Source organism: Eurytemora carolleeae, unplaced genomic scaffold, assembly GCF_000591075.1.
Source record: "Eurytemora carolleeae unplaced genomic scaffold, Eaff_2.0 scaffold307, whole genome shotgun sequence".
Taxonomy (NCBI): domain Eukaryota; kingdom Metazoa; phylum Arthropoda; class Copepoda; order Calanoida; family Temoridae; genus Eurytemora; species Eurytemora carolleeae.
The window spans coordinates 229,879-242,610 of NW_019396268.1; the positions used below are offsets into that span (position 1 = coordinate 229,879).

At 32.3% G+C, this 12,732-nt stretch overlaps 1 protein-coding gene across 1 annotated transcript; it reads left to right on the forward strand.

Moving 5' to 3' along the window:
• Nucleotides 1-1,823: 1,823 nt before the first annotated feature.
• LOC111699756 (deleted in malignant brain tumors 1 protein) lies at nucleotides 1,824-12,054 on the forward strand. Its single transcript, XM_023470489.1, has 12 exons — nucleotides 1,824-1,948; nucleotides 2,374-2,443; nucleotides 4,200-4,271; nucleotides 5,775-5,868; nucleotides 6,222-6,247; nucleotides 6,365-6,455; nucleotides 6,702-6,763; nucleotides 6,978-7,074; nucleotides 8,111-8,210; nucleotides 8,264-10,350; nucleotides 10,665-10,788; nucleotides 11,681-12,054. The coding sequence occupies exons 1-12, from the start codon at nucleotides 1,873-1,875 to the stop codon at nucleotides 11,785-11,787; spliced, it is 3,006 nt and encodes a 1,001-aa protein (XP_023326257.1). The 5' UTR covers nucleotides 1,824-1,872; the 3' UTR covers nucleotides 11,788-12,054.
• Nucleotides 12,055-12,732: the final 678 nt, after the last annotated feature.

Genomic DNA, 12,732 nt, shown 5'->3' on the forward strand with positions numbered 1-12,732 from the left:
GACGATGTATCTTTGCATATTTCTGGTACAAATGAAGAAATATCTCAAATCATAAAAATAATCGGAAACGGATATCCAGCTTGCATAATTTTCAATATTGAATCAAGAATTATTTATGGCAAATTCCTGAATATTAGAATATATAACAATCCAAAAACTAAGGTTCCATTAACAACAGTCCTCAGAAAATCTCAAAACAAATACAACATTATTCCACCTAATTCTAACACCCACAAAAGATACAAGAGATTGGCAGGATTAAGCTATTTCAAAACAGCTAGAACACATACAAGCACTTCAAATGAATTGCAAAATCAATTTTCTGTTATATATTCAATACTTAGAGGTAAAGGGTTTACTTCTAAGCAGATTAAATATATGGAAAATTTTAAATCAAAACAAGATAAAGTTAAAAAAAAGATTTTTATCCAAAACAGTGTTCGACGAGATGTCTAATAGACATAAATATGTTGGTAGAGCTTTCAAAGCCTGTAATATAGACCAGGAAAAATATTTTTCACCCATGGAAGTACCAGGAAGAAAACTAGAACAAATGATATTTACTGTCAGAAAGATGAGAACAAAGCTTGGTTTTTAAAACCGATCTATATATATGTGAACCCAAGGATTAGTTGGATTTTAAATTAATATATTCATGGTAATTTTAAATTATATTTTGAAATTTATTTTAATGTCTTTGGTCTGTGGGGGTTGGAGCAGAATCGCTTTTGCATTGCGGCATGGTTGGTGGTTATATGTTCTTAATGGACCCTTGCATGGGTCCAGTGCCAAGGGGCACTGGACCCACGCATTAAGGGGGTCCAGTGCCCCTTTTCAGTGGCACTTTTATTTATTTTTTTAAAAATTTTATTTTATTTTATTTTATTGTTAATTTTTAATTATTAAATTTTTCATAAAACCGAATTTTGAATATTACTGGTTTTTGAACTTTACAATATAATAAAACTAACGACGTGTTGTTTGTACAGGTGATCTGCTCCGACCACTGCAGAGTTCCTTCAGTTTGGACCTTTTGAGGAAAAAGAAAATATGGTCTATCATCGGCTCATAATTGTTAATATTTAAACTCAAACTGGCTTTATTTAATCTTTGGTAATGTTTTAGTCTATTTTAAACACTCCAACTGGTTATTTCTATTATTAACATTTGCTTAAATCCAATTGATTACTAAGAAGAACCTAGGATGATCATTTTAGGAAAGAATTTTGAGGAACGAATTTTGAGGAGTTTGATTGCTTTAATGGGGATCTCTTAATACACCAGTTGTGAGTCTTAAAGAGCCAGGAGCTGCCGACCATAGCAGTGGTGAATGGGATGTGGGGTTCAATCTGGTCGTGTCCACATTTAGGACTATGTCCTAGTAACTAATTACTTTAGTAATGGTTTTAACAATAAGTTAATATTTCCGTTAATTTAGAAGGTGGAAAAATGGCAAGAACAAATTTATTTATTTATTAAAATAGTTTTACTGTTGCAGAATGAAAATCAATTTATTAAGAGAAATCGGTCTGTTTACATTGCTAAATTGCTGTGTTTCATATTTATGTTGGACTATTCAAAATCTTAACTTGAGTCTAAAATTCGTCTTCTTATTCCAGAGTTTAATGGGTTCCATTGTATTATACAATTCTAGCTCCGCATTTGTTTTTTCCCAGAACTCATGAACATTTTAAAAATTGTCATTTGATCTGATTAACAAGAGCTTATCTACATGCTACATAAATGAAATAGAGGAGGGGGGGGATCAAAATGTCATCATGAGAAGGGAGGGGGGGTTGTGGGTGGAATTGCAATAGCATATTTAGTTTTCCCAGAGTTTTTGTTGAAGTAAGAGCCTAAGAGTGGAAAACCATGAAGAAACTGCAAAATACTGTTTTATATGTCGTCTTTCATTTTATTCTCTCTGTTTCCCCATCAAAAGAAACTGGTAAGCGAAAACCTTATTTAACGGTTTTTGGATCATGCAGAGTGGTAAATTAATTCCACCTTATTGTTAAAATTCTCCCTTAACATCGTCACATTTCCTGAGTAAGAGAAATAATATACTGTAGCATCTTTTCTAAACCCATGGGATTTCGTTAGTTTTGTTAGCATTTTTGGAATTATAAGTTACAGCTTATTAGATAGATTAATGAACATCAAACACATCTAAACACATGATATTGCTTAACGGTCGTCTTTCTATTACACAGTGTTGTTTGTCTCTCTTCATCATAATAGTTTATGCTGTAAAGTATATAATATCTCGTAATTTAAGTTATACCTCTCAAATGTGTCCCAAGAATTAGAATTATTATTTATGGAGTTTTTGAGAAAACGAATATTTTTCTATTTTTTGTTTGATTTTATGAGATTCTACAACTGGAAGTCCCAGTGAATTAACAACAACAATAACAAGCACTGCCCCCTCAACAACTGATAGGTTTGTACATATTTATGTTAACAGACCTTTCAATAATTACAATGCACTATTGCTATGGCGGTATATAAGTACAACTAACGACGACTTTCTATATTGCATCTTTGCCTCCTTGTACACTCTTAGGACTTTCAGAAGAACACGTGACATTTTCTACGTTCTTTGAAATCATGAACAGAATATTAGCCATATCTTACAATTTTTTACTTTAAACAAGTAATTATTTCAGTAGGTTTGATCAAATGTTAGAGTTTCTTTCAACATTGTTTAACCCTATTCCTGCTGGGGGGGGGTCAATTTGCCCCCCCCTGTAGTTTTTTTTGCATAACTCAAAAAGTGTTGGTTTGAGGATGTTGAAATTTTTTTGACTTTTCCTAAATACCCATAGCCCTCATTTTAGGTCTAAAACCTAATACTAACCTTTAATCACTTTGAATACTAACTGCCTGAACCCTCAGGCATACTGCCTAAATGACTACTTTTTCCTGTAACAAATTAAATCATTGTTTTGACCCATTTTCAGTTATCAGGTTTTGATAATTAATAGCTTTTTGGAAAAGCCTATGTTATAAGAAAACGGATTGCACAAGTTTTGCAAAAAAAATTTTGCAATTTTTTTGCATAAACCTGTCTTAGGTTTTTCTTAATTGCACATAAGGTTATTTAAAATTTTGCATATTTGAAATGGCATGGTCAAAGGCTTTTCAGAAATGTATATTTTATCGTCTTTTGGACATTTTTTTGCAAACATTTTTACAAAAAAACTGGATTTTTCAAAAAAAAAATGAAAAAGTAGAGCATAGAGCTTTCAAATGATGTATTATTTGTCATTGGACATCAAACATGGGATATCCAAATAGAGGGGGGGGGGGTCGAATTCCGCCCCCCCCCAGTGTATCCTGGTTTTCAATTACCCCAGCAGGGATAAGGTTAAGAGCTCCAATACTGTTCATTGGGTTAGATAGCCCAAGCTTATTTCAACTTCAGAGAGGTGCAAGTCGTCGTTTCATGTATTTGTGTAGCCACCTAGTATTTTATTTTTTCTGGTGTTTGCCAAAAAGTATGTACAATGCCTGGGCAGCTTTTACACATTCTAACCAAATACTAAAATTAGAAGTTAATCTAATAAAAGGTTTTTGCTCTGAAAATAAAAAAACATATTGTTGGGTTAGGCAAACACATTATCGGCTTTCGCCGTTATAATAAAGCTGCCCAGGCCTATATATAGAGATGGGCGCGTTCGGCTTCTTTCATTTCGTACGTTCATCGTTCGTGAACGACCCATTTCGTTTTTTTTAATCGCTCAACTAAAATTGATTTCGTTTGTTCTCTAAAACGATGCCCATCTCTACCTATATTAACATTGCACATTTACATATGTACATTTTACTTTTACATATGTGCATTACACATATACATATGTACATTGTACATTTACATTTGTCCATTGCACATATACATATGTACATTACACATATACATTTGTACATTACACATATACATATGTACATTGCACATTTACATATGTACATTGCACTTATACATATGTACATATTACATTTACATATGTATATGTGCAATGTACATATGTACATTGTACATTTGCATATGTACATTACCATCTACATATCTACATTGCACATTTACATATGTATATTGTACATTTACATATGTACATTGCACATATACATATGTACATTGCACATTTACATATGTACATTTCACATTTATATATGTACAACAAGCAAGTGTATTATAGAGCTGCTAGAAACTGTGAGGCCCCTGGAACTGTATGCCTGGTTGGTGGTGACCCTGGAACCTCAGAATACATGTAAGAGACCAGATCAAATACGCGGCGTTTCTAAAATTGTCCAAAACTGGGCAGAAATTCCTCTCCAGCGCCGAGATAATTTATCAAGATAAACCTCCGTTCCCATTTTTATTACATAACTTTAAGAGTTACAGTTTGGCCCGCTAAAGGTAACCTACGGTGTCCCCACGTAACTTGACTTTAGGAAACAATAATTACAAAATTTTCAACAAGTCCTGGTATTTCCAAAATATAGTCTGACTTTTTTGTACAGTCAATGTACTGTCAAGTATTTTCAAAGATAACCTTTAGGTCGTCTTGCTTCTTTCATTTTTCGTTTACATTGTACATGCATAAACACCCCCGCATACACCTTTATGTACATTGTACATGCATAAACACCCCCGCATACACCTTTATGTACATTGTATATGCATAAACACCCCTACATAAATACAATTCTAACAATCTATATTTTTCAGATTATTTTCATCTTCAGATTTTTTAGTACGATTTTTTAAGGCAACACTTTCTATGGTTTCCTAAGGTCAAGTATGACACTGAATATCTTTTATTTCAAAATCATTAAAACGCTTATAAAAACTGTTAACAGACATGGCGAACTAAAGCACTTTATGTACAGGGTGTCCCACGAAACTTGACAGTTGGTGAATAGTTTTCAATGTTTTGTTCTATGATACTGTAGTAGTTATTTAAGACTTTTTGCAGTATATTTCTTAAATCAAACCTTTTCTCATAAATATATATTTTACTATGATATCACTGCCATTTAGTATTTCTTATCATCATCTTTGATATCAAAAGAAGACATTCTAAACTATTCACCAACATGTCATGTTTCGTGGGACACCCTGTATATGAAATAGTATACTTGGTCGACCTTGAATTGTCATGTTTTAAGGGACATGTAACTTAACACTCAAAACACGATAAACTGCATAAAGAATCGATCAATATTCAATCATAACATTAATAAACAAACTCTCTCTCATATTAATTGCAACAATTCGAATTTAGCTTTAAAAAGTGAGAAAAATATTCTCTACATTTTTTCTAGAAACTTGTAACAATATTTGAACCGCTAAATATTTATGAGTGCAATTTTACTTTTAATCTAGTGGGCACTGGGTATATTAATTAATTCATTGGAAATAAGATTTTTTCACAATAATGCATTTTCAGTCGAAACATAAATACTTTCAATTCTTTTGTTTGATCATAATAAATAAACGATAAATTCAAAAATAATTTGTTTAATTCAGATAATCTTAATTCCGTAAATTGCAATATCTATCTTTATTTGATTAAATAATTAAATTAAAAAGTAATGAAAATTAAAAGAAAAAGAAATTTAAATATATTTTTTATTTTAAAATATTTCTTTAACTGCAATTTTTTTGTCGATTTGGATTTCAAAATTCACTGTTTTATGATTTTTTTTTAATAAACTGTACGGCCTTCATCATTCAAAACTTCGATTGTTTTTAAAAATTTTGTTTTTAGTGGGAATGTGATGGTGGGAGGGTCCCCAGTATGTGATGATGATTGGGATATTGCAGATGCTTATGTCGTCTGCAGAGAACTAGGATATCAGAAGGAAATCAATTAATCAATTACACGATTAAATAGCAATCAATCAATTTTCAATCAATTGTAAATAAAGTTATAAATCAGCCAAGGATTACAAATTTATTTGTTATTTATAAATTCATAGATTTAAAATTTAAAATTCCGCATTATCGGTTAAAGAAATATACGGGCTTAGTGGCAAGTGTTCGAATCCGTTTCTTTTATGTACATAGATGTCTTGAATGGTTTTTATTTTGTAATATCTTAAAGATTTAAAGGTTTTGCTGTACACCACACAAGGTATACAAAATAGATAACGATCTGCAAAGAGAAACTTAAAATTATTATTTTTTAAATAATCTTGATTAATTATAAAAACAGGCTAAACAAGCATTCAGAGAATCTAGGTAGGAAAACTAGTTTCAAAATATTATATTAATAATTCAAAATATTTATGGGATAATAACAGTATTCAAACTTATTGTATTTTTATTTTTAAAACTTTTAAAACTTATTTATTTCAGGTTTGGGAATGTTAGCTCAGATTTTGTCATGGATAATGTAAAATGTATTGGGGTGGAGTCCCGCCTACAGGATTGTGAGCATTCAACACAGGTAAACAAACTGAGCACAATTCAAAAAATTTAAACAGGCAATATATAATAACAATAGGTTTCCATGGGGGTGCTCTATGCCCTCTGACTGAAAAGTTTTGAGCATGTTTTGGTTGATCAATATTCCAAAATTTAAAATTTGCCTTTGATCAAAATTTTATTATTTTATAATAAAAAGTTTCTTGTTTTGTTTGGAAAATATTAAAAAATGCAAAAATTATGAAATGGACTACTTGCCAGATTTTAGGAAGATTGCGATGTATCTGAGGGAGCTGGAGTAGAGTGTGAAACTCAAATCATTTCTCAAAGGAATACAATCCATTCAATAATAAAACTAGATCAAAATTAAGAAAATTATTGAGATTCAAAGTTTAGAAACTTATTCCAACAGAATTGCATTATTTAACAGTATTCCCTTTATTTACTATTTTCAACCTTTACCACTACCCCCCCCCCCCCAGCTGGCATGAGATTTAAATTCCGGTTCTGCTAAGCTAAGTAAACATGATGTTATTGTTGTTAGTGATTGTTATGAGTATGATATCTCCTACACCTTTGGTGATAGCATTGATCAGGATAATAAAGTAGAAACACCGGAAGACTGTCAAAAATATTGCCAGGTATTCTTTAAGATACTTTTCTTAAACGTATAGCACAAGGTTATCGTATTATCATTCTATTCCTTCTAGACCTGAAAAGTCATGAGATATTCTTAAGAAAAAAAACAGTAGTAGCAGTTAAACAAGTGGTTGAAGAAGTGGTTTAACTCCCATAATAATGATTTTCAAATAAGCTTTTTTGGTCTCCAACAGCTGTAAAAGCATATATTTTTTTATATTTTTCCATAAATTAGTGGAAGCAAACAAATGAGTAATTTAATTGTTGAAATAAAAAAAGTTCCCTAAAAAGTAGTTGAAGGCAAAATTATTTACTTTAAAAGTGAGAATTCAGCAATAGAACTATTTTGAAATAAAACAAATAAACGCATTTGTTAGATTTCAACTGCACATTCAACCACTACCACTGAGTTTTTTCTCCAAAGTTTATATATCATTGGCTAAGAATTGTATTTTTCCCACATCATCTATACATCACAAATATTTCCCAATAGAACTAATAAATGCTTGTCTCTTAATGGTTACTATTGTGTCCATCATTACTTAAATCAAAATTAACACATTATTTTCCTAATCCACATTCTATATTTGTACCGTCCTAGGGTTGTTTATCGTTTTTAAAAACGATCGATAAAATTAAAAAGAAAAAAATTACATGCAACTTTATTGAATGTCGTCTTACATGAAGTTCTACAGTTGTGGGGGGTGGGAGCTAAAACAGAAAACTTCATGATATTTTCTTAAAAAATACTCAATGATAAGTACAGATGCCCTTTAGGTCGGTTTCTTCTCTTTGCTAACAATCATTAACGAAAAGTCGTCTTCAACGATTGTTACAAAGGGTTGTTGTGAACGATCGTTAATGAAACAACGAGTTTTATGAAAATGATCATTTTGAAAAACGACCATTTTTAAAAAATGAGCTTTTTAAAAACGATTGTTTCATTTTCTATTTTACATCATCGTTTTCATCGTTTTCATAATGAAACGATCGTTTTTAATAAAAATGAAAACGTTAACATCCCTATCTGTACCTTAGGAGCTGGACACTTGCTTGCACTTTACCTACTATCCATCTCAAAAAAGATGCTACAGAAAAATTGGAAACTCTAAAACATTCAAAGATGGAGCTATATCAGGTAAGTGAAAACCTGAAAATTCTGTTATTTTTTCCTGATTCTTTTATTTTCAGGTCCCAGAAACTGTTCAGCATTGACAGTCTCTTCTGCACAAAAAGATACTTCTTGTTATTCTTTTGGTGTTGGATATAGTTATGGAGACTATTTAGACTATTTCACAGAGATAGATTATCAGGCATGTCAAGTTCGCTGTCAAAACCACAATGGTTGCTCCTACTTCTCCTATTATCTATCAAATAATGAGTGCTACATGAAAACCTCTGATGAAAACAGAAGGAACAATCCTGATGTAGTTTCAGGTCCTGCTCATTGTGCAGGGGAGGGAAGCACAATTGAATCCAACCCTTGCATTACACCTGGAAAGTTGTGTCTTGTAGGAGGTGGAGGGGATCATGAGGGAAATGTTGTTATTGGAGGTAAACCTGTCTGTGATGATAACTGGGATATGAATGATGGACGAGTAGTGTGTAGAGAGCTTGGTTTCCATGAGGTAGAGCGAATAACCAAAGAAAGTCAATTTGGGAAAGTGTCTGTGAACTTTATTATGGACAATGTTGAATGCATTGGAACAGAAGAAAGATTATTTAACTGCACATACAACTCTGATGATGATTGTGGGGCAACAGAAGGTGCAGGTGTAGTTTGTGATAAACGATCACTTGAAGAAATAGCAGCTGAAAAGGCAATAATGCAGCATTGTTTTGATGATGGGGTCTCTTACAATTTTGGAGACTATTTGGATTTTGAAGTTGCTTCAAATGCCATGTCTTGTCAGAAACATTGCATGGCTCACCCTGACTGTTCTCATTTTTCTTTTTACCAAGACAGCAGAAAATGTTACAGAAAAACAGGGAACACTAAAAGATCAACAGAGGGTGCCATATCTGGCCCCAGAAACTGCAGTGATCTTAGCTACATTCCTCAGTCAACTTTATCACCTGTATTGAAAGATTGTAACAGTCCATGGGTGGTATGTCTTACTGGTGGTAAGAATGATACAGAAGGTGATGTTTTAGTTGGTGGTAGGCCAGTATGCGATGATGACTGGAACATCATATCTGCTAATATTGTTTGCAAAGAGCTAGGCTTTATTGGTGCTCTTATGTTTACAAAAGAGTCAAGATTTAGAAATAGACAGCAAAATTTTATCATGGACCAGGTTAGCTGTGATGGAACAGAGGAACGTCTCAAGGATTGCAACCATTCTAATAGACATGACTGTAGTTTGGGAGAATCTGCTGGTGTTGTCTGTGACACTAGAACTGCTGTTCAATTAAGTACTGTAGAGAATGCTTGCTTTCAAACAGGGATCGGGTATAGCCCAGGAGTTTATTTAGACTATGACATTGTTGCTTCTGCTCATGATTGTCAGATTCACTGCCTCAGTTCCTCTGAATGTAAATATTTTACTTTCTATGTGGATTCTCACAAATGTTTTAGAAAAGGGTCGAACAGTGCTCAACCCAGTCCAAATGCTATATCTGGACCAAGAGATTGCAACAGTACTTCAAACATAACAAAACCAGTTGTTGTTCTGCCTCTCAGGAATTGCGACAGCCCTGGTGTAGTATGTTTAAAAAGTGGACTTACACCTGATGAAGGCAATGTTTACGTTGGTGGTAAACCAGTTTGTGATGATAGATGGGACTCTGTAGATGGCAGAGTAGTTTGCCAAGAGCTTGGATACCAAGATGTGCTGATGCCCTATCTAGAATCTCACTTTGGAAGAGTAGAATCAGATTTTGCCATGGATGATGTTGAGTGCACTGGAACTGAAAAAGCATTAATACTTTGCAAACATGTCAAAATATCTGACTGTGGAAGAAATGAAGGAGCTGGAGTTAAATGTGACAATAGAACCCTAATGACAATTCCTGAAGATTGTAAAGCGAAGAACAAAATCTGCCTTATTGGAGGCCAGGGGGACCATGAGGGTAATGTTTACTTTGAGGGAAAGCCTGTTTGTGATGATGGTTGGACATTTGCCGATGCCCATGTGGTCTGCAGAACTCTGGGGTTTAAAGAGGCAGAAAGTGCCACCAAGGAATCTAGATTTGGAATTGTGCCATCTAAATATGGGATGTCTGAAGTTAGCTGCACTGGAGGTGAAGAATCATTTCTAAGTTGCATGAATACTAAGGTAAATAAATAATAAAAAACTTAATCCTTTCACACCGAGGAAGAAATATCATGTAAAGTCCTTAAAACTGGAAACCCTATTATTGACTTTTTGGCCATCAATACAGGAACACCAATATTAGAGATTTACAGTAATTTTATTTTTAGGTCATAATTTTGTGATTTTTTCAGAAATTTTCTTAATTTTTATGGAAAAGCTCTCGGTTTTCTAGGGTGAAGCCAATAATGGGCTCTTGGTGCAAAAGGGTTAAAGAATAAAAATAAATTATTTTTATAGTTATTGGCTGAAAATTCAATTAAGTTATTATTGATTAGTCTGATATCACCTGCAATCGAGAGGAAGGAGCTGGGGTGATCTGTAGAGGAGGATTAAATAGATCCTCTAACCAGTCAGCAGCAGTTTCCGTCTGGGTTCCAGCTGTAGCTTCCAGTCTTTTAGGTAATAAGGCTTTTGGGGCGCATCATGACTAATGCCCCTATCCTTGCAACTATTATAGCATTTAAATTTGGTTTTTCTTTTTATTAGTAAAAAATTTGCGAATGTTTATGAAAATATTGATAGATTTATAAAATTTTAAGAATCCAAAAACTTTTCCGATCAGTTGACCCGATCAGTTCAGTTGTTCAGCCAAGAAAAGTTTACATTTTCTTTTGAACATTGTTCAAACCTACTATACTAGGCTTTTATTTCATTACTATTTCAACTTTTAATCGTTGTTCTATCTGTGAACAACTTTTCTTTGTATCTACAATACCTACAATATCTACAATAACATTAACAAAAAATTTCGCGGATTATTAAATATTATATTAATAATATATTTTTTCGTGGATTTTCAAAATGTTTTCGCGACAATTTTTAAAAATGATTCTGAGCATTCATCCCATGTCAAAAAATTTGAGCCCGATCGTTTCACCATTTTGACGTTTATTTACAAACACACAGACAAATAGACCCGAAAGTACATATATGAAGAATCATAAAACAGTGCAAAGTACACTAGAAAAAGATTTTTTAAATGAACACTTTCTTGAGTGTATTAGAGTATTTGTTTCTAAAATTAGGGTATTATGCATATTTTGAAATAAGTCAACAATCTTTTTGAGTACTTTTTCTCTTCCAGCTTTTTATATTCTCCAATAATATTAAAGATCAAAAATTTAACACTTTGATGTATTGAAATTTTATAAATATTTATTTTGACATTCTGTATTGTTTATTTAATTTGAAAGAAAGTCTTAAAATTATTTCATATTTTTTTTTCAAAATTGTTTGGGTGTTCAAGTCGCCCTTCTCTTCTCTTATCCTGCTCTCATTAATTTTTTTTTAGTCGCTGGACTGCTGTTTATCAGTTGGACATATAAAGATAAAATATCATACTTTATACGCCGGGAACTTGTGGTTAGAATATCTGGCAGTGGTCCTCTCATGACGTAGATAACAAAGACGACACTATATTTGTTTCCCAATGAATGGACATCCATTTTCGTCAGTTTCTCCAACATCAAGTTTTTTTTTATTATTTTTTAGTCAGGTTGCTCCACAAAAATATATTTATTACATTTTACAAATTATAGAAGACATAATTTAGCTGGAAAAAAATGGGTTGTGAGCAAAAACTTCCCAGTAGAATTAAGTCTTTGCACCACAAACTCTGATTTTCTAATGTCTATATCTTTGCAACCCAATGTTGTAGACCTTAGATATTTCAAACTATGAATTCTGCTAAATTAGATAATCTATACGTTTGAAATATCTACGGTTTCTAACATCAGGTTGCAAAGATTTAGGGATTAGAAAAATTAAGTTAGTGGCAAAACTCAATTCATTTCTTCCCCATTCAACATTTTACGAAGTGGAGAAACCAGACAATTATATTGTAGAACTAACAATTTATTTTAGAATTTGTAAAACTTTTGAAAGCTTTTGAACAATGCCCAACTGCACTGTTTCGCACATATGTGTTCTGAAACAGATGAAAAAGTTGTAAAGTTGATTTTAAAAACTAATAAAAAAGTAAAAATAAATATACCGAATATTATTGTAAAATTTGTTTGATTAACTCTTCGAAAATAAGAACTAGGATTTTCCTCAAAAGAATTATTTCGTTATTTTTTTCAGTCATTCAGAAAAAAATTAACTTGTTAGTTTTGTGAGATCGTTAGTTCAGTACAATCGTTTCGTTTGTTCAATAAAATCGGTTGTTCAGTACAATCGTTTGTTCCATAAAATCGTTTGTAAAAAACTATCGTATTCTCAAAAGTTTGTCTGAAAAATCCTTCGTTCAGTAAAAATAAAGATAGCTTTTCACATTTGTTTGTTAACGGACTGACTTAGGCATAGTATGCGACCGATAGTTTACAATTTTATATCGTTATTTTT